This window comes from Notolepis coatsorum, assembly GCF_963971535.1.
Source record: "Notolepis coatsorum genome assembly, chromosome: 14".
NCBI lineage: Eukaryota > Metazoa > Chordata > Actinopteri > Aulopiformes > Paralepididae > Notolepis > Notolepis coatsorum.
The window spans coordinates 28,041,546-28,064,931 of NC_140178.1; the positions used below are offsets into that span (position 1 = coordinate 28,041,546).

At 46.3% G+C, this 23,386-nt stretch overlaps 1 protein-coding gene across 1 annotated transcript; it reads right to left on the minus strand.

Moving 5' to 3' along the window:
- Positions 1–2,359: 2,359 nt before the first annotated feature.
- Positions 2,360–7,483, minus strand: rcvrna (recoverin a; the record flags this gene model as incomplete). Its single annotated transcript, XM_084329056.1, has 3 exons — positions 7,100–7,483; positions 6,753–6,864; positions 2,360–2,481 (listed from the first exon to the last, which is right to left on the minus strand). The coding sequence occupies exons 1-3, from the start codon at positions 7,478–7,480 to the stop codon at positions 2,360–2,362; spliced, it is 615 nt and encodes a 204-aa protein (XP_084185182.1). The 5' UTR covers positions 7,481–7,483.
- Between the last annotated feature and the right edge of the window lie 15,903 nt (positions 7,484–23,386).

The following is a 23,386-nucleotide window of genomic DNA, read 5'->3' on the forward strand; positions in this document are numbered from 1 at the left end:
CTCAAAGATCCTTCAAGAATAAATAAAGACTGAATTAATTAATGAAAACAATAAAATGATACACACAGCATCTGAAGTATAGAGGGTCGACTCTAGGCTATACATATAATGCCACAAATTTGCGTACAAGTTTATTACAAGCAGAACAAACAAATTCATGACTCAGTAAATGAATTCCCTCAGGACCAGGCATGAAAGAAGAGAGAAAGCATGTAAATATGTACAGCACTGTTAACTAAAATTAAACGTCATAATCTCATAATATACTATATGGGTATATTGACTATTCTGTATTGGTTTTGAACATCTACCAGTGCACTTAATGCATTAGCATGGGTCTGTGACCAGCATATATTACCCATCTATATTGTAGAAGGCATTTCCTTGAAGAGAACAAAAGTGGAGAAAATGTGTTTGAAAATGTGTACATTCCCTGTTCAAAATTATTTTAGTTTACTGCACATTCCCTGTAAAAAATTATTATACTTTACTGCATATTCCCTGTTCAAAGGTATTATATTTTAATGCACATTTCCAGTATATTTACTGCACACAGTCCCTGTTCAACATTATTATAATTTACTGCATATTCACTATTCAAAATGATTATACTTTACTGCACATTCCCTGTTCAAAATTATTATACTTTACTGCACATTCCTTGTAAAAAAAAATTATACTTTACTGTACATTCCCAATTCAAAATTATTTTACTTTACTGCACCTTCCCTATTAATACTGATCTATGTCAATGGTTGAGTGCTTCCTTTAGCAGGGGTCTTATGTCTCTTAGCAAGCGTTTCATCAAATGTTGTCATATTAAAACGTTTAAAATAAACAAAGTTACTCAATATAGTTATACGCAATAATAACCGACTAACCCACACCAAATCCAAATCCTGGCACCACATCAAACCCAGACCTCCACTGGCTTCCAGTCTCAAGCCCTTCACTTACCCCCCACCCTGTATCTCACAGACGTCTTCTCTCCCTAACAACCCTCTCAGTCCCTCTGATCTACCTCTACCTCCAAATCCAACCTCTGAAGTTCTGGGGACAGTGCCAGCCCCCAATCCATCCTTGTGTCTTTGTGTTATGCTTGTCTGCTGTTTATCTCACACTACCCCCGCCCCTTACTGTAAAGTGACTTGAGTCTTGAAGACTAATTATATCATCACTAATGGTATTACAACCATTTCAAATCAAGATAATTGTGTATGATACACAAGCTTTCTTTCTCAAGAGTGTTTAAAAACCTCAGCAGGAGGTATGTTTGTCTCAACTGACCTTCAGATTATAATAGGATTTTCAGCCACTGAGGGATTGTTACCTTAAGTCTAATTCCTTTGATAATAATGAGCTCTTGTCCTCCTGACTTTATCTCTATTAAACTAATGAATGAAAGTGTGAAAATAATTGGATTGTACAGGCAGGACACAGAAGAGTAAACTCAATCGGAGGAAAATATTATAAATTTGATAATAATTATTATTTCAAGGAATAAGCCAATGCGCAGCCTCGTATTCTCCTGTCTTGCGAACCTGCTGAATTTAGTTTCCGCGACAAGTACCATATAGGCTACTGCTGCAATCACAAGAAGGACCTCATTCATTCTAGTGCTTACAAAATGTTTCAAGAAAATAACCCATTTAGCATGGGTTAATAATTTTTTTTAAACGCACACAAAAAAGAAAAGCGTATTGTCTAACAAAGTCTTCGATTAAGACCAAACCGACCAACGAATCAACAAAGTGGGGCCACTGCTTTCCAACAAAAAACAGCTGGTGTGCTCATTTGTGAGTACATGTTTGTTCGAGCGAGTGTATGTGTTCGAGCGAGCTATGAGTACGTAGGGAATTTGTGTGACATTTTCTGCGGCAGCAAGCTAAGCTGTTCGCTGATCTTCAAGAACAAAAAGGAAGCGAGCCACGCTGGTAGCCAGGCCATCTGGAGTTTGGGGAACAGTGTGTAAACAGTAAAGGCCCTTTCAGATACAGCGTGACAACAGCGCCGCTGATCTCCGCGAACCTCCTCAACCCCAGCAGGGAAGGAAAGGCAGCCGGCCAGGCAGAGGAGGGAAAGTTGATACTGGCACTATTACAATTTCCTGATTTCTAGAAACACATTTCAAACCAAATGCACAACGCCAGGTATGTTTAAACAATGCAATGTAGATTATGTTATTCTCTATAGTTCTACTCTTCTCCTGAAAACCCCGCCCATTTTGTTTCTCCTCCGTGATATTTAGTTCGATATGCGCTGAGACACGAGCGTCCTACGCGAAGCCCCCCCTCCCCTCCCCTGTAAAGCTTTAAACAGTCTAATGAAACCAGAGGAACCAGGGGAACCAGAGGAGCGCTTACTGCTTCTCCTTCTCCTTCAGTTTGTCCTTGATCTTCTGAGGCTGGTCATACTGTATTAACCTCAGGATCTCCTGGTTGTCCATGACTCCACAAATGAATTCACCCTCCGCGATCTTATCTGGAAGTAGAAGAGAAACGACATGCCTCAACGCCTGACTTTAGATGAGTGTTGTACATTCAATAATTTTTTTGTCTACTTTTTCTCCCCATTTTTCTATTTTTCTCCCATCCCAATTTCGTATTATTCTTCCCTCCCCTGTCTCGAACGATAGACCATGCCTCCCACTGGTCGGCTGCAATGTGGACGAAGCCTTGCATCACGTGTCCCCTCCGGTACACGAGGAGGCAGCCGTCGCATCTTTTCACCTGTACAGCGCGATCTCTCACGCTGCCCCCGATACTTTCCTGATTCTGCTGTACAGGCGCACCAACCGACCTGTAGGAGTCGCTGTCCACAATGTCCGATCCCCACCCACCGGCTTTCCCACCCCCTAATACTGCCAATTGTATTAGTATGAACGACCAGCCAAGCCGGAAGCAACACAGAGAGCTGGGCTCGAACCCAGCATCTCCTGCGTTAGTGGCGTGCGCCTTGCCCACTGCGCCACTTAGCCGCCTTGTACATTCAAATTTAAAGGAGAAAGTATAGAACCTGCACACTTGATTAAAACGTAAGCAAGATTAAACCAATAAATGTGTTTCGGAGCGTAGTGTGTGTGTTTGTGTGTGTGTGTGTTCCATGCCTTCTTCTGGCATGGACCCTGGACCTGAGAGGATGATGCATGCATAACTAGATTAGATTAGATTAAAATGTATTGTCATTATACAGCACAACGAAAACACATTTGGCATCCAACCAGAGTGCAAATGTAACAGTAAAAGTGCAATAGTAATGTACATGTGATTAAACTGGGTATAAAATATATAAATTTGTTCTACTGAGTAATAGTGCTAATCAAGTCAAGTCAAGTCAAGAGTTTTATTTGTCACGGCATACAAGTATACAATGAAATGTGGGGGGTCTTGCCCGCAACGATTGTGCATAATACAATAATAATAATAATATAATAAGAATCTAATAGAACGACATTGTGCAATAATACAAGTAATCAAAGTAGGGCATATCGGTATACATGAGTTTTTACAGAGCATGGTAGGACATGCTAGGATGGATGAGGCACTGGGTCTTTATGTACACTGCTATATAATGCTATATTATACAATCTCAAGTTATACTATACTATTCTTAAAGTGACCTTTCCTTTTGTAAAGTGACCATAAGTGTGAGCGTGTGCAGCATGAGTGTGTGTGTGCTCATGTTAAAGTGGCTGCTAGTGTGTGAGCGTGTACAGTGTGTGTGTTGTGTGTGTGCTCATGTGTGCTTGTGTGTGGAGAGCTCAGTGTTCAAGGCTCTGATGGCCTGGGGGAAGAAGCTGAGCCGAAGTCTCTCTGTCCTAGTTGCTGGTGTTCGCAGGCGGTTGCCTGACCGCAGCAGCTTGAACAGGCTGTTATTGGGGTGGTGGGGGTCTTTCATTATTCTGCAGGCTCTGGATTTGCACCTCTTGTGGACCTGCAAGGGTGGTAGTGCAATACCCGTGGTACGCTCGGCTGAGCGTACCACTCTCTGTAGGGCCTTCTTGTCCTGTGCCGTGCTGTTTCCATACCAGGCAGTGATGTTTCCAGTCAAGATGCTCTCTACAGCTCCGGAGTAGAAGGACTGGAGTATCTTCCCAGATACTCTGAACTTCCATAACTGTCTCAGGTGGTAGAGGCTCTGCTTCGCCTTTTTTACGACTGTGTCTATGTGTGTTGACCATGTCAGATCCTCTGAGATGTGGACCGCCAGGTACTTAAAGCTGCTCACCCTGTCCACGGTAGCCCCGTTTATCCTCAGTGGTGTGTGTGTCCCCTGCTGTTTTCTCCTAAAATCCACGATCAGCTCCTTGGTTTTACCAATGTTCAGGAGCAGGCTGTTGTCCTGGCACCAGCGTTCCAGTACCTCAACCTCCTCCCGATAGGCCTTCTCGTCGTTGTCAGAGATCAGCCCCACCACCACTGTGTCGTCCGCAAACTTCACTATGGAGTTGGAGCTGAACTTGGCCACACAGTCATGTGTGTATAGTGAGTACAGCAGGAGGCTCAGAACACAGCCCTGGGGGGACCCGATGGAGGTCTGACCCCCCACCCTGACCGCCTGGGGCCTTTCACTCAGAAAGTCCAGTATCCAGGCGCTCAGAGCGGAGCTCAGACCCAGCTCGATCAGCTTGTCCACCAGTCTGGTGGGGACTATGGTGTTGAACGCTGAGCTATAGTCAATGAACAACAGTCTCACATAGCCCCCCTTCTGGCGCATGTCAGATGCATGTACAGAGTTGTATTATGTAGATGTGTGTACAGTGATACAGATACAGTATCTACAAATATGTAAAAGGATTATGTGCAGGTAAGTACAGATAGTGTGGATAGATATGGTGAGAATAAATGTATATGTAACGGTTGTGACATCGTCACCTTAAACTGTGATGCCCGAGGGAGTTTCGAACCTGTGGTCTGCCACGCCGCGGGTCGACAGCACAGACCACTACACCAAGAGGTGAATTCACTGCTTTGTAACGTGTCTATGTGTCTTTCGAGGGTGAGAGTGAGTTTAACCCATAGCACCGCTAATCACCCCAGTCACTTCACAACATCGGAAGTCCATCATGACTGCGCTTCGCGGTACCATCCGTTACACTAACCCTCCTTAAACTCACTCCACTCCACCCAAGGCATCCGGGTCACGGCACCAATGTAACGGTTGTGACATCGTCACCTTAAACTTCGATGCCCCGAGGGAGTTTCGAACCCATGGTCTCCCACACCGTGGGCAACAGCACAGACCCCCTCCCTCAGGTCCCTGCACGACTCCAGGGTGCTGAAGAGGGCAAGAAAGATCATGGCTGACCCCTCCCACCCCGGACACAGCCTCTTCACCCTGCTTCCCTCTGGGAGAAGGCTGAGGATCCCAAAGGCTGTGAAAGCTCGTCACAGACTGAGTTTCTTCCCCTCAGCCGCCAGGCTGATCAATGCCTCAGGACCTCCGCCCCCTCCGCCCCCAAGTGACACTGGCACAATGACACTGCACTGCACTGGTCTTTACTGGAACTCTGCACTTTACACTTTACACTACATATATATATATATATGTATTTAAATTATTAATCCTCCACTGCACTGTTTTTGTCCTGTGTCTGTGTTGTTGTTACTGTGAAAAAAATTATGAAAAAATGCATACACTGTAATGCCGCAACAATTACCAATGTGTTTTTACACAAATGGCTTAATAAAGGAATCTGAATCTGAGACCGCTATACCAAGAAGTGAAGTCACCACTTTGTAACGTGTGTCTTTTGAGGGTGAGAGTGAGTTTAACCCATAGCACCGCTACTCGCCCCAGTCACTTCACAACATTGGAAGTCCATCGTGACTTCCATCACATATATAGATATCTCATCGCTGGACTATCTGGTGTTTGTACTTTTTTATATTATATTGTATTTGTATCTATACTTTAAGTGTATCTATAGTGTATATAGATACTCGACTGTATAGGACTGTGAAGCTATGTATCCCTCCCCCCATGCTGCTTTGACACCCGAATTTCCCCAAAGGGATTAATAAAGGATCATCTTATCTTATTTTATATGTACTGCAGGTGTATAAGTAAGTAGGAGGAGGATTATATGCAGGTATATTCAGACAAATATGGATATATATTATATATATACAACGTATATGCGGTAAATATAAATATAATTTTTTTTAAATGTAAATAATACTTAACTATACTTCATATTAAAATGCAAAGCCACCGATACCACATCATTTCATAATTTCTTTAACATATCAAAGGCCAAATCAGTGATCCAAACATAAACAAAAAGAAGAAATAAGAATGGAGACATGTTTTTATTCCCCAGCAGACTGACTGCTCTTGATACTAAGGACTGAGAACGTTTTTATTCTCTGTATTTTGTGGCTGTAAAAGGTTTGTTTACCTCTTCTACCTCATTTTAGCATTTAGCATTTTTGTAGATTTTATTTTTGTATTGTATATTTTGTATAGTGTTTGGTATTTTACTCTTTACGGTACGAAGCACAATCTCAGGAGGGTCATACAGCACCAAGCATTTCACTGTAACGTACACCTTATATGTGACAAATAAAACAGAACTTGAAACTTGGTAACATTTGTAAACACATTCTACATTTACAATGGGTTAATAAAGTTTCAAATAGCTCATTTTCCATCTACTGTACAGTCAAGAAGGCATGTGAACATACACCACGTGGACATGGTCAGACAAATCACTGACTGGACATTTACTGAAAACTACTGCAGTGAATTACCGTTTTCCTTCTTTCCAAAGAAGTCCCAGACTTTATCTGCCCTCTTCTCCGGGGTGTCCTCGTCCTCCGGGAGGTTCTTCTGATCCTCCGCGGGAATCATGTTGAATATTGACTGACATGAAAGTGATTTTTAGAACATGATTGAACCAGTGTGTCTTGAATTGAAATCTAAACGCAGCCTATGACGAATTCAGACTACAGTAGATAATATCCCCAAGAAATTAACATATTTTCCAATGTTTTACAACTTTAGGGCATACGAGCTTCTGTGTACTGTGTGTTCTATTCTTTTTTTGTTAGGGCTCAATGTGTAAAAAGAAAACAAGAAGGTAATTGTACTTTGGTACCTTAACGATCTCTTGGATTTCATTTTTGCTGATGGTTCCATTCCCGTCCACATCGTAGAGAGCGAAGGCCCATTCCAGTTTCTGCATCGTCTTGCCACCGGAGGTGAGGTGCAAAGCAACAATGTACTCCTTAAAATCCAGCGTGCCATCCGAGTTGCTGTCAAAACTCCTGAATACGTGCCGCGCGTACGCAGTGGGGTCCGCATCCGGGAAGAAGCTGGCGTAGATGCCTTCAAACTGCTCCTTACTTATCTTACCGCTGGGGCATTCCTTGAGAAAGGACTGGTACCAGGTGCACAGCTCGGCCTCTGAGTATTTGGTGTTGGACTTCAGATCCTCCAGAATCTCCTTCGATATTGCGCCACTCTTAGAATTCCCCATGCTGCAAATACACTATATAAGGAGAGGATATTCTCTTGTCGTTCTGTCTCTATCCTCCTATCTTCCTCTCTCACTCTCTCTGTCTTTCTCTGCGTTTTGTGTTGGAGAGAACGTCTGTGGCACTTCTTTACTTTATCTCTCTCTCTCTCCCTCCTTGCCCCGTCTTTCACCCTGATAACCCTTCAAAGTGCTGAATGGGATTATGGTCGCTGTCTTTAAGATTAAGAGGATAAGCGTGTCACACGTCTATGATATATTGTGATGACACTTACATAGATATCCCAAATAGGATATACTGTAGGATCAACTCTAGTTTGCTAGCAGAGGGCGCTCAATGTACAGTGAGTGCTGAATGAATTGCGGTTAATGGAAGATTTACACAAAATAGCTATTCATGAATAACAAAATACAGTTTTGGGGGATACTCGTTCACTTCTCTAAAGGTTGTTTATATACTGTAGATAGCTATGGCTCATAAGATGCATGTGAAATGTAGCGTATTCTCAACAATCACGTGATGAGAACTCTGCTAAACCGGTTTACGCCATACTTTTAAGACAAGATTTGCGCAAACTGGCAATACCTTCAATGGCGGCCAAATTTGGCAGAACTAGCCTGAAGTTAGTCTGAAGGAGGAGATTGAAGTAGGTAGAAAGCAAATGGTGAAGGGGATAGGGGCAGATGTAAGTTGTAGGAGGAAAGGTAAGGTTTTCAGGTGAAGAGGAGAGGAAGAAAGGGAGCAGAGAAAATACAGGCAAAGAGTAATCAATTGGATAAGTAATGGTCTACTTAGCAGTCTGTAGGGTGATTTCTTAGGTCAGCTCCTTCCTCTGAGAACTCCCGCAGGAAAACTCACTTGTCTAATTACTAAAGTCAGACACCTGTGGTTAACTGCTAGAATTTGGGGGAGGGGTTGAAAGGCTGGTACAGAAGAGTGTTTCGAACAGGCCAGTTCTTTTAACACCCTAATTAGAAGGCCTAGCTTGTTGAAGTAGCATTAGCTTAGCTCATGTCAGCCTTATTTTTGCTTTGTATCAGAGTGGCCCATTGTGGGGTGCTAGTAAGACATTGTGCTTTATATATGTTTTTGCCTAGTGCAAAGGGCTTGCATATTTGTTACGCCAGCACTGACCCTGAATACTAATCTCCACTGTTTAGATGGTAACATAGTTGTTAACAGAATCCGGCTATAGGGCGACAATAATGTGGTCAAGAGGCATGGTTTCCATCTTGAGCCTTAACTGGCGTGGTTTATTATTCACATGGCAGAGCAGTAACACTACAGGTCTTCTCTCACTGAGAGACTGGGGGAAAGAGAAAGAAGTGGGAGGAGACACCTCTATTTATACTCGCCACCTGGTGGTGTTCCTGAGTGTTTCCGCCTAGAGCGCCCTCTAGTGGAAACAGTTATATATGCAGTTAGACAGTTACTAGTGTAAACAGTTATATATGCAGTTAGACAGTTACTAACAATCCTACACAGAACCTCTGCCTTCAACAATAGTTAGCCAGTGAAGCTAGTAGGGTTAGCTCTTTTCCATTGGTTCCCACAGTGCTGCTGCTGCATGGCCATGAGAGGGAGCATGTCTATGTTCCCCGGGTCCTATGTTCCCCGCTTGATTGATTGATTGATTGATTGATTGAAAATTTTAGACCACCAGCCCTGATTCCAAACTCTAACCTTAACCAACTTCGAAAGAGGGCCTAAGCTTAACCAGTTCGAAACAAGGCGGACATTAATAATTAATAAAATAATAAAAATGTATACAATTTTCAATCAATTAATCAATCAAGCGGGGAACATAGGACCCGGGGAACATAGGACCCGGGGAACATAGGGAATTAGGGATGATCCCCCATGAGAGGGCACCAGTGGAGAACTTTGGCTCCCCTGCCGCCTGAGTATGAAAAGGGAAATGTCCCTTTTTATTTTACTGTGATTATATTATGCAAAGATAAAGTTGTTCCTCTGTTTTTATCCATCTGTTGTGTCTGTCTCTCTGTCTGGGAACCTTCTATCCCAATATTATTACGGCATGTCCAAATGGATTTAGGTTGACCTGTGACACTGATAGATATGAATGTATATCTAGTTATATAGTGCAGTGCTTCAAAGCCGAAGCCTGCTGAACCTACCTATCTGTGTTTGCTGAATGATATGAACCAGAGAAGGTCTTGGGGTGTGGAATTATGGACTAATTGTTTAGTGCTGTTACAAAGGATCAGATTAAACCGAATATATATATTTATTTATTGATATATATTGCATAGTATTTGTATATCGTTTGATATCCCTTGTATATTCCTTGTACATATACACGGAATATCCCTTTAGCCCAGACCATAATATTTCATTCTCCTATTGGACAGCGGTCCACAGGCGCCAGAGCCGTGCCTCCGGAGTCAGGTTCAAAGTCACCGTCAAGACATGTCTGAATGCCCGGCCTTGCCCAGGGCTACGAGACAGAAATGAGGCTGGCACTAGTTTGTTCACCGTGCATATAAATATGGCGCAGGTGAATACAGAAGCACTTAGTCAGAAGTCAAGAGTTACCCAATAAGTTGAAGCCTCACCCACGATACAACGTGCGGTGAAGTATGGCCTGTTTGGCCCCAGAATAGAGCATTGAGACCGCGTGCGAATTAATAACTGAATTGTCAGAGTTTGGCGCTATACCGTCGAGTGCGACATATTTCTATTAAGTCAGTAATAGTCTATTTGTGTATAGTGTATCGTGCGGCTAAAGTTCTACAGTGACCAGCATCACCAACGCTTCCTCGTATTAGCTAGAGTTCTTATCCAGGCTGGGCTGCTTTCATGGCGCTTTCACCCGAGGAGACCTAGACGAGAACCGTGTGGACATGTACACTGGATTAATCTACCCGACGACTACATAGCCCTTTGCGGCTGGATTATATTTGCTTTGGTCCTGTGATTTATGGAGCGGAGAATCGCCGACGCCTACGCGTGTTGGATTTACCCTGTGAGGAGACCAGTCGAGTCGGCGCCTCAGAGAGCCTGAGGCCGGCTAGCTTTCTTCACTGTGGAGCTACAGTCTACGGAGAACAGCTGTATTCGTCTGTGGATCAAGAGACTATTGCACCGTCTCCTGTACTTGGAGTCTCCTTAGTCATCGTTGACCAGACTCTCTACTACCGACAGATCCTCTACCCCTGCTGGCTTACAACCAGGGGGACCCTTCCAGTATCTCCCGCTATATATTACTAGTGTACCATAGATATAATTCCCTAAGATTCAGGTTGTATAATTACCTCCTGCGTAACCAGAGAATGGACATTCATTGTTGATTTGCCTACGCACATTCCTTTGCCTTACAAGTGCATTCAAAGTATAATAGAGAAGTATTATGTACCTTTTGCTGCAATAAATACTTAAAGACAACTTTGTGTAGAACCGGTTCATTGTGGGAAGTGTTCATTATATTTAGATATCATGTACTGTATGGCCAGTAATTAAAGTACATAAAGCGGTAGTGGTTTAATGATACCATACTTATCAATACAGTCAGGGAATTGTACCCCTCAGTTACAATTGGTCCTTCGAGCCGGAGGGTAACTAGTGTAATATTAATATAGTGGTATTAATATTGACATGGCCTATGATGAACACTCTACAAAACGGTTCTCCTAAAGTAGATCGCCCGCAGCGTAGACGGCAGACACCTCAGTACTTAGAGGATTACGTTGCCAATATACTACCTAGCCTTCTACAGACGGTAAACGCGGAAAAAGTAGATAGTAAAATTATGTCCGACCCTATCGACCAGGCTACCCCGCCAATAGAGGCCCTAGTGGGTTCTAACGTAACTGACCAAGCTCACGGTAGGGACCAGGAGGGACCCGACATGACTTTACCCCCCGCCAAGACCGAAGAAGTAGTCCCCGGAGAGCTCCAGGATAAAGACAGCTCTCCAGGGATGGAACTCTACCCGCTACAAGAAGAGGAGAGCACCCCGGAGATGGATCTCCAGGACTCGCCACAGGAGAACAGATCTCCAACGAGTACTGCCAGGAGCGGATCACCTCAACCAGCGTCTTCCCCCAGCGAGGCGGACAAGATGCTGGCACAGGCATTCCTCGCCAGCCTAGCAGCCTCAACAGAGCGCGATCGACTCCAAGCACAGACGCTTAGTGAGCGCGAACATTCTTCCATGGAAAGAGAACGCCTTCAAGCGCAGCAACGGAGCGACGAAGATCGTATACGTCTAGAGATTAGACGCCTTCAGACGGAAGAGAATATGGTAAGGGACCGGGCCGAAGCCCAGCGCGCCGCTGCCGAAGCCCAGCGCGCCGCTGCCGAAGCCCAGCGCGCCGCTGCCGGTGCCCAAAGAGAAGCAGAGCGCGACCTCGCTCTCACCAAGCGCGAAGCCGAGCGCGACCGATTATAAGCGCAGATAATGGAGCAGCTGATCACCAGGGCAACACCCCCTCCCTCCGCACGGGGTTCCAGGGCCTCGTCAAGACAAGGGTCAAGGGCACCCTCCCCTACCCGATCAAGCGACCCTGAGCCCGACCACCAGAGAGAGCCTATACCCCCCTCCGAACCCCTTCCCCGACCGGTCCAAGTGAGACCCAGCTACAAGGAAGAAACGGTCTACACCGCGGAGAGGCTAAATAGACGACTACAGGATCTAGAGGACCTGCCAGAGGAAGAAGAAGAGGGAGAGGAGGAGAGTCAAGCCCGACAGCAGCACAGTACTCCACAGGACCAGGAGGTCCAGTACAGCCCAGGCTCTACCCCCGCGGCTCTGCGCTACAGACCCCCGACTCAATTCACGGGTGAGCTTGACGCACGACCAGCCCCGAGGAATAGCACCTGGATACGCGGGCCATGGTACCCAGCAGGTACCAGCCCACCAAGAGGCGTAAGAGGAGACTCGCCTAGGAGGCCTCTCTTCCAACGCTCACCGATGTGCCAGCCATCCATGGCATCATACATTGGCACACCGACGTTTCCGGACTTCACCCACGAGAACAGAGCACAGTACACGGAGCTACGAATGTGCTTAGAGACAATGATGTCCGATGTAGCTGATGAACCGTACAAGTATGCTATCCTACTGAAGCACCTCAAGGTGCCCCGAGCGCACAATATAGCGCTGGCCTATGCCACCTCTACTACCCCATACACAGCGGCTCTAGCAGCACTCGACCAAAGATATGGACGCATATGGGACTACGTAATACAAGAGATAAGGCATATTGACCGCCTACCCCCAGCCACAGACAATCGCTCACTAGATGACCTATCTATCAAGGTACAATCCCTGGTAGGGATGCTGGGGGCGCAAAGAGAAAAGGGTATGCACGAACTGTACGCGAACTCTAATGTCGAGAGGTTTTTAGAGAAGCTTCCGCCCGCCCGACAAGAGCGCTTCAAAGAGACCACCGTGATCCTAACGGTCCCGAGCCATCCCTCCTAGACCTAGCCGACTTCCTGGCGAGAGAAGTCAACAGCCTACGGTTGGATACGTTCATGCGGAGCACCCCAAGCTCCAGAGAGGGACCTAGGAGAGCAAACGATGGCCGAAGATTGGTGACCGTCATGCACCAATCAGAATCAGTACCGAGCAGCAAGAACCACAGTACCCCCTCGATGAAAGAGAAGTGGAAGATGGTGTGCCCGTACTGCGAAAAGGAACACTGGTTGTCACAATGTGACACGTTCAAGAAGATGACCGCCGACGAGGTGAGTCAATGGATAAAGTCCAACCGACGCTGTTACCGATGTGCGCGCAGTCACATGGCAGCCGATTGCCGCTTAAAGAAGAGGTGTAGTCGGTGTGACGGAGCCCACCTAGATGTACTACACGACAGTAACAGAAGAAAGCCTGCACCCTCAAGCAGCACAAAGGCAAGTGTTATGTACATTGACCCCGCCAGCAGCGGGGGCGCCCGGGTGCTCTTAAAGGTGGTCCGCGTAACACTGAGTTACCAAGACAAGGTCATGGACACTTACGCCGTCCTTGACGACGGGTCAGAGAAGACCCTTCTCCTCGCGTCCGCTGCGGCCCAGCTGGGGCTGCGGGGGAGCGAAAACCAGATGACGATTCGGACAATAAGAAGAGATCTAAAGACGATAAAGGGCGAGAATGTCTCCTTCACTATCGCAGCAAGCGGGCAGCCAGAGAGACGGTATAGGATTACTAATGCTTTCACCAGCCAAGAAATAGGCCTGTCGCAGTACACCTACCCCATCGCCAAGCTGATGGATAAATATGTGCACCTGCGTCAACTACCTATACCGCTCATAGACGGTGCCACCCCGACCCTGCTGATAGGCTCCGACCATGCAGACCTCATCGTCCCGATTGACCGGGTCCACACAGGGCCCAGAGGCTGTCCTGCAGCAGTCGAGACCCGCCTAGGATGGACATTACAAGGCCCCCTCGCTAAGTCTCTTAACCGAACAGCAGCCACTAGCTGCCTCCACTCCAGAGTGACAGAAGAAGACACCACCCTCCTACAGCATGTCGAGAGGCTATGGACACTAGAGACAATGCCCTTTAAGAACGAAAAGAAAGACATTCGTTCCAAGGAGGACATTTACGCTATAGCCCTCCTCGAGCAAGGGACAAAGAGAGTCAAAGTCAACGGAGTGATGAGATACGCAACTCCACTCCTGAGGCGAGAGGGTATGCCTACCTTCCACGCCCCAAAAGAAGCGACGGAGCGGTATCTATTGAACACAGAGCGGCGCCTAGCCAGAGACCCCGCTCAAGAGACTGTGTACCGCGCTGAGATTAACAAGCTAATCACAGCGGGACACATAAAGAAAATTGACATTAAAGAGGCCGATCAGACGACCAAATCATGGTACGTGCCGCACCACAAAGTCCACCACAACGGCAAGGATCGTATTGTGTTCAACTGCAGCTACCAGATCGGATCACAAAATCTGAATAAAGAGCTCTTGCCCGGCCCAACACTCGGCCCCTCTCTACTAGGCGTGTTACTACGTTTCCGCCAAGACAAGGTGGCCATCAGCGGCGACATCAAAGGGATGTTCCTGCAGGTGAGACTAGTGGAGGAGGACAAGCCCCTGCTGCGGTTCCTATGGAGAGAGAGGATCGGGGATGAGCAACCAGCCATCTATCAATGGGAAGTCCTCCCTTTCGGAACCACATGCAGCCCATGCTGTGCTACGTTTGCACTGCAAAAACACGTCGCAGAGGACCCAGCAGCTGATGAAGAGGTCCGACAAAGTGTAGGAAATAGTTTCTACGTGGACAACTGTCTGCAAAGCGTCTCGACGCCAGAAGAAGCCGAGGCCCTTCTACTCAAGCTCCGCGCCTCCCTGATCAAAGGCGGCTTTGATCTCAGGCAGTGGGCCAGCAGCGACCCGCAAGTATTGCGCAGCCTCTCCCCCGAGGACAAGGCAGCAAGCAGCGAGACCTGGATGGCGACCATCCCAGGAGAAGCCCAAGAAATGACATTAGGACTAGTCTGGCGCTTCAAAACAGACTCGCTCCATTATAAACACACACCCCTGACCAAGGAGCAGGGAAGGTCGACTGCACTACCGACCACCAGACGGAGTGTATACAGAACACTCGCCAGACAATATGACCCGTTGGGATGTATTCTACCTTACACCACCAGGGCAAAGATTATTGTAAGAGCGTTATGGGACAAGGACCAGGGCTGGGACGACCCCATACCCGAACACCTTGCATCCACATGGAGAGAGTGGGAGACGGAACTCAGCTCACTCCCAGGTGTCAACATACGCCGCAGCTACTTCCCACCCACAGTGAGGCCGGAGACGTGCCAGATGGACCTGCACGTCTTCAGCGACGCCTCCGAAGTAGCCTACGGTTCGGTGGCCTACTTGCGTGCCCGAGAGGAGGGAGGAGAAATACATACTGCTTTCATCCTGGCTCGCTCAAGAATAGCCCCACGAAAGCAACAATCTATCCCGCGTCTAGAGCTCTGCGCAGCCCTAGCAGGAGCGCAACTCGCCACGTTAATCCAACGTGAACTCACCATTCCGGTGCAAAGAACAATCTTGTGGTCAGACTCCACGACAGTACTCACATGGATCCGGTCTGATTCGTGCAGATACAAGGTCTTCGTGGGAGTCAGAGTCACAGAGATTCAAGATTTAACAGAAGTAGCAAGCTGGAGGTATGTGGACACAAAACACAACCCAGCTGACGTCATCACCCGGGGAATGTCCCTGGATGACCTCACCCGTCACAACCTATACAGTGACGGGCCAGAGTTCCTCAAGCTCCCGGAAGAAGAGTGGCCTACACCCACCCCACGGGAAGCGAGTAAAGAGGAGGCCGAAAACAAGAAATCTATGTTCTGTGGATTGAACACACTCGTCTCCACAGACCCCGACATAGACGATTGCCTCACCCTAGAGAGTGCGCAGCTAAAGACATTCCTGTGGCACCACCCAGAGGTTCAGCTCACTACTGACATTACAGCAGCTGACTACGAAGAAGCAGAACTTCTTCTACTACAACGAGCCCAGAGAGACTCGTTCCCCGATGAGCTAGACTGTCTACAGGGAGCAAAGCCCGTCCCATCAGACAGCAGACTGCTCCACCTAGCCCCCGAGAGCGACGCCCATGGTCTCATCAGAGTGGGTGGTCGTCTGCGGAGAGCTCCAGACTTACCGGATGACGTCAAGTACCTGATAGTCTTAAACAGCCGACACAAGGTCACAGAGCTGATCATAAAGAAATACGACGAGGATGTGCATCACGCCGGGGCAGAGAGAGTCTTCGCGGAGATCAGACGTCGTTATTGGATACTGCAAGGGAGAGAAGCAGTGCGGCGCTTCCAGCGAACCTGTCTAGACTGTCGTAAGTGGCGAGCGCAGCCCAGTATACCCCGGATGGCTGACCTACCTCCCTGTCGCCTCCGACTCGGCGACAAGCCTTTTCACTCCACCGGTATGGACTGTTTCGGCCCGCTGTATATAAAGAAAGGAAGAGGAACCGAGAAGCGGTGGGGTATTGTATTCAAATGCATGACCACCCGAGCGATGCATATAGAACTCCTTCCAACCATGAGCACAGACTCATTCCTTATGGCCTTCCGAAGATTCACATCGCGGAAAGGCAAACCGTCTATATTATTGTCTGATCACGGGACAAACTTCAAAGGCGGAGAAAGAGAGCTGAGAGAGAGCTTCCAAGCTATGGGCCCAGAACTTAAGACCCACCTCGCTCCATCCCAGATTGAATTCCAGTTTAATCCCCCGAACGCACCTCACTTCGGTGGAACTTGGGAACGAGAAGTACGTTCAATAAAGACAGCCCTGTACGCCGTGCTTGGGGCCCAGACCGTGGCGGAAGAAGTCCTAATGACAGTCCTCACGGAGATCGACGGAGTATTGAACTCAAAGCCCCTCGGTTACGTCTCAAGTGATGTAGCAGATGTCGACCCAGTCACCCCCAACACACTCTTGATGGGGCGGCTGGACCCCGCGCTACCACAGACAATGTACAGGCCTGAAGAAGCGAACGGCCGAAGAATGTGGAGGTACAGTCAAGTATTGGCTGACAAGTTTTGGAACAGCTTCCTACTCCACTATCTACCGTCTCTACAGACCCGCCAGAAATGGGTGAAAGAGAGAGACAATTTGACAGAAGGAACAGTCGTCATGATTATCGACCAGTCACTACCCCGAGCTATGTGGCCGGCTGGCCGCGTAAGCAAAGTGATCACTGGTGCCGACGGAAAGGTCCGAGCAGCCGAAGTGCTCGTCCAAGGGCGGATCTACACCCGACCCGTGGCGAGGCTAATAGAACTGCCAAGGCTCCCCGATACTATCGATGACGACCATGACCCCATGACTTTGTGAACTGACCAACCCCTCACAACAGACATTGAGTAGTGGACAGTGCGGTTAATCTGTCTCTGCTTAGCTAATTAGGTGGTACTAATTAGGGTGCGGCTGTTACAAAGGATCAGATTAAACCGAATATATATATTTATTTATTGATATATATTGCATAGTATTTGTATATCGTTTGATATCCCTTGTATATTCCTTGTACATATACACGGAATATCCCTTTAGCCCAGACCATAATATTTCATTCTCCTATTGGACAGCGGTCCACAGGCGCCAGAGCCGTGCCTCCGGAGTCAGGTTCAAAGTCACCGTCAAGACATGTCTGAACATGCCCGGCCTTGCCCAGGGCTACGAGACAGAAATGAGGCTGGCACTAGTTTGTTCACCGTGCATATAAATATGGCGCAGGTGAATACAGAAGCACTTAGTCAGAAGTCAAGAGTTACCCAATAAGTTGAAGCCTCACCCACGATACAACGTGCGGTGAAGTATGGCCTGTTTGGCCCCAGAATAGAGCATTGAGACCGCGTGCGAATTAATAACTGAATTGTCAGAGTTTGGCGCTATACCGTCGAGTGCGACATATTTCTATTAAGTCAGTAATAGTCTATTTGTGTATAGTGTATCATGCGGCTAAAGTTCTACAGTGACCAGCATCACCAACGCTTCCTCGTATTAGCTAGAGTTCTTATCCAGGCTGGGCTGCTTTCATGGCGCTTTCACCCGAGGAGACCTAGACGAGAACCGTGTGGCCATGTACACTGGATTAATCTACCCGACGACTACATAGCCCTTTGCGGCTGGATTATATTTGCTTTGGTCCTGTGATTTATGGAGCGGAGAATCGCCGACGCCTACGCGTGTTGGATTTACCCTGTGAGGAGACCAGTCGAGTCGGCGCCTCAGAGAGCCTGAGGCCGGCTAGCTTTCTTCACTGTGGAGCTACAGTCTACGGAGAACAGCTGTATTCGTCTGTGGATCAAGAGACTATTGCACCGTCTCCTGTACTTGGAGTCTCCTTAGTCATCGTTGACCAGACTCTCTACTACCGACAGATCCTCTACCCCTTCTGGCTTACAACCAGGGGGACCCTTCCAGTATCTCCCGCTATATATTACTAGTGTACCATAGATATAATTCCCTAAGATTCAGGTTGTATAATTACCTCCTGCGTAACCAGAGAATGGGCATTCATTGTTGATTTGCCTACGCACATTCCTTTGCCTTACAAGTGCATTCAAAGTATAATAGAGAAGTATTATGTACCTTTTGCTGCAATAAATACTTAAAGACAACTTTGTGTAGAACCGGTTCATTGTGGGAAGTGTTCATTATATTTAGATATCATGTACTGTATGGCCAGTAATTAAAGTACATAAAGCGGTAGTGGTTTAATGATACCATACTTATCAATACAGTCAGGGAATTGTACCCCTCAGTTACAAGTGCCACTCATTGTATGATGGCTGGCTGGTAGGTAGACTATAGCGTTCAGGAGACAATGCCTGTTCGGGGATTACCCATAGAATTGAAGCTCTGCACTAACACATATAACTAGAGATCACATTGTTAGTGATAGTCATAGATGGTATTTTATTAACAGTATAGCTAGTGTTAGCACCAATATTTGGTAGCTGACATGAGCTCAAATCTTTTTAAGCTAATGGTAGCGCTATAGCAAACAGTAAAAGAGGACGAGTTAAATACTTTGCATTATGACATCTTAGGAGGACTGAGTGACATTAATGGGGGCAGCCATACTTAATACAGTCTTAAAACTAAATGTATGTTAATTTATGTATTAAGACTAAGCTTATATTAGTGAACTGTACTGGCCCTGTCACTGACCATCTTGATTCACACATTATATATTTATCTTCCTCACTCTCTCACACACACACATACACACACACACACACACACACGCACACGCACACACACACACATACATATACTGTACACATAGACACACACAAACATACACACATATTTACCCTTGGTGAGATCATTCCAACTTGGTAAAATGGTCTCATGTAACTGTAACGGATATGTGCCGCGATAGTGTGACTACGGCACATAGAAGTGTGTAAAACTCACTCCCCAGAGGCATATAAACCGAGCGCTTAGAGGGGAATTCCCTTCTTGGCGCAGCGGTTTGCTATACTGGCCCCGGAGCAGACGCTCGGGGTTCGACTCCCACTCGAGGCACGGTCGAATTTCGTGGCAGGTGCTAGGTGGCACCTGCTACAGTGGTGCCGTGACCCGGATGCCTTGGGTGGTGTGAGTTTAGGGGGGGTGAATGTAACGGATATGTGCCGCGATAGTGTGACTACGGCACATAGAAGTGTGTAAAACTCACTCCCCAGAGGCATATAAACCGAGCGCTTAGGGGGGAATTCCCTTCTTGGCGCAACGGTTTGTTATGTCGGCCCCGGTGCAGACGCTCGGGGTTCGACTCCCACTCGAGGCACGGTCGAATTTCGTGGCAGGTGCTAGGTGGCACCTGCTACATAACGTTTCAGGCCATTTGCAGATGTAGGCTACTATTGCTATGAAAACCTATTAGATTGAGCAGATTTGCTCCATTGAGTCCAAACGTGTTCTCCTGAATCTAACCCTAAATGTATCGGTTCTGCCATATTTGGGAAGGAGAGAAAGTCACACAGGTCACACGTAGCCGTCTAAAATACAGCTCTGGCCATCATGAAGACAAGTTGTAGCCCATGCTTAATAATGCTCATTGCTACACATCTATGACTCTTTTTAAAGGAAAAGAACAGCTGGTGGTAGATAGGCAGGCTTGTAATGTTATCTAACCTCTCATTAGCTTATTTTACAGTTCAAAAGGTAACATAACAGGTTCTTTTTTTAATGACACACCTCCATCTTCATAATCATATGCCTTCTGTTGTGTTCTCTCTTGGTCCCTGAGGACGCTCTCTCTCTCTTCAGGATGCTGCTGCTGCCTCCACTACTGTCTAATCTGGCTTTGTTGATGCAGCGTTTTTGCAGTCACAGGAGTTGTGAGGGTGAAAAAAAACAAAAAAACAGCTTTGCATTCTGTGGTGCGCCTGGCCAGCTGGCGCAGGGCAGCTGCTTATATAGCCTATGCCAACAATTCTTAACCAGGGACCGCCTGATTGATACACAATAGGCCACAGACCCCAATTTGGTCAAATGTAGTCTTAGTATCAGGGACCCCCGTCTAAGATGATGTAGTTATTTCATAACGGTCTATACATGTAGGTGGGCAGATGACAGTGGAGGGTGTTAAACCTACAGTATGATCAGAATAGTCAGTCATACATTCTCTCATTAGGCTATCTGCTAGTCAATGGAATAATAGTGAAATTTAAATATTGTTGTTCATATTGTTCATTGTTCATTGAGCATCCTGATGGCCTGGGGATAGAAGCTCCTTCTGAGTCTCTCTGTGCTTGCCATGAGACTCAGGTATCGCTTGCCTGACCGCAGCAGTTCAAAGAGGCAGTTGTTTGGGTGGCTGGAGTCTTTGATTATTCTCTTCGCCTTGCCCATGCACCGCTTGTTGTAAATGCCTTGGAGAGTGGGAAGCCCCCCTCCAATTGTGCGTTCGGCTGAACGGGCCACTCTCTGTAGTCTGCTGCGGTCTTGTGCAGTGCTATTCCTAAACCAGGAGGTGATATTGCCAGTCAGGATGCTCTCTATTGTGCATGAGTAGAAGTTCTTGAGGATCTTCTGACTCACGTTGAACTTCCTTAAGCGCCTAAGGAAGTAGAGGCGTTGTCGTGCCTTCTTGATAACACTGTCAATGTGTGTGGTCCATGTCAAGTCCTCGGATATGTGGATTCCGAGGTACTTAAAACTGTTCACTCTCTCAACCGGTGCCCCATCGATGCTGAGGGGGCTGTAGTCCCTGACCCCCAACCTCCTAAAGTCCACAATCATCTCCTTTGTTTTGCTGACGTTCAGGTAGAGGCAGTTCTCTTGACACCATCCCGCTAGAACCTTAACCTCCTCCAGGTAGGCCCTCTCATCGTTTGCAGAGATCAGGCCCACCACTACTGTGTCGTCAGCAAATTTGATGATTGTGTTGTTGTTCCGCTGTGCCACGCAGTCATGTGTGTACAGGGAGTAGAGGAGGGGACTCAGAACACAGCCCTGGGGGGGCCCTATGTTGAGAGTGATGGATGAGGAGGTGCAGTTGCCTGCCCTCACCACCTGGGGTCTGCCCATCAGGAAGTCCAAGACCCACTGGCAGAGGTCATAGTTCAAGCCCAGGTCCCTGAGCTTGGCTATGAGTTTGGAGGGGACTATGGTATTGAATGCTGAGCTGTAGTCGATGAATAGCATTCTCACATAGTTCCCCTGCCTCTTGTCCAGGTGTGATGCTGCTGTGTGCAGCACATGGGCTATGGCGTCCTCCGTGGACCTGTTGGGACCATTCTACACTGTACTGTATAGTAGCTGACTGTATAGACTGTACAGAAGTATAGACTGTACATATACTGTATATATGTATATTGAACATTTTTGTTTTGTTTACACTTGTTTACGTACTATACTTTCTATTTTATACTTATATTATACTATTTTACACTATCTTGTTATTTTATCTAGCACACTCTCAGGAGCAAAACATAAAGAAGCATTTCATGCAAAAGTATTCTGTATTCTGTATTTCTGTACAACTAATAAAGAAACTTGAACTTGAAACTTGAAACTCATATTATCATATTAAGTACAGTAGATATAGGATTCCTTTTTTCTCAGAATGGATACATGTATCATTTGTAAACAATCCAATCCATCTGAATTGTTTTTAATTAACTATTGTGAGAGGAGGACAGGAGAGGAGCGCCCTTGCTATCCATAACATAATTGTGTGGCGCAAAGCCACCACTCTCATGTTACACAGCACACATTCAACCCAATTCCTTAATTACCTGCACTCACTGTGGTCTCGTTACCATGGTAGCAGATGGCCATATCATCTGGCCCGAGACTATTACAATTGAGACACAGATAATCTCCTCTCATTGTACCACAGCAGCCCCCAGTGTTTGCCAGTGCTCAGTGTCCTACAATCCTACACTGTATATCCTCTTCTGCTTTCTTGCTTTCTTTCTTTCTTTCTTTCTTTCTATCTTTCTATCTTTCTATCTATCTATCTATCTATCTATCTATCTATCTATCTATCTATCTATCTATCTATCTATCTATCTATCTATCTATCTATCTATCTATCTATCTATCTATCTATCTATCTATCTATCTATCTATCTATCTATCTATCTATCTATCTATCTATCTATCTATCTATCTATCTATCTATCTATCTATCTATCTGTCTATCTGTCTGTCTGTCTGTCTGTCTGTCTGTCTGTCTGTCTGTCTGTCTGTCTGTCTGTCTGTCTGTCTGTCTGTCTGTCTGTCTGTCTGTCTGTCTGTCTGTCTGTCTGTCTGTCTGTCTGTCTGTCTGTCTGTCTGTCTGTCTGTCTGTCTGTCTGTCTGTCTGTCTGTCTGTCTGTCTGTCTGTCTGTCTGTCTGTCTGTCTGTCTGTCTGTCTGTCTGACTGTCTGTCTGTCTGTCTGTCTGTCTGTCTGTCTGTCTGTCTGTCTGTCTGTCTGTCTGTCTGTCTGCCTATCTATCTATCTATCTATCTATCTATCTATCTATCTATCTATCTATCTATCTATCTATCTATCTATCTATCTATCTATCTATCTATCTATCTATCTATCTATCTATCTATCTATCTATCTATCTATCTATCTATCTATCTATCTATCTATCTATCTATTGTATTGTATATTGTTAAACATGCAAAATGTTAAACATGCAAAAGAACAAAATATTTATTGCTATATATTAAAAAGAAAAGATTTGAGATCCAGAATCCACCCACCGTCATTTTCAATTCAGACAACAATGTATTGTCCCATAATCTGTCACAACTCGGCGTATTGAACCCAATATGAATGAATGAATGAATGAATGAATGAAACGTTTATTTTTGAACATGAAATTCTCCATTTCCTCCAAAAAAATCACGGTATCTTGTTCCGTCAAACCAAACAATCATAACAACA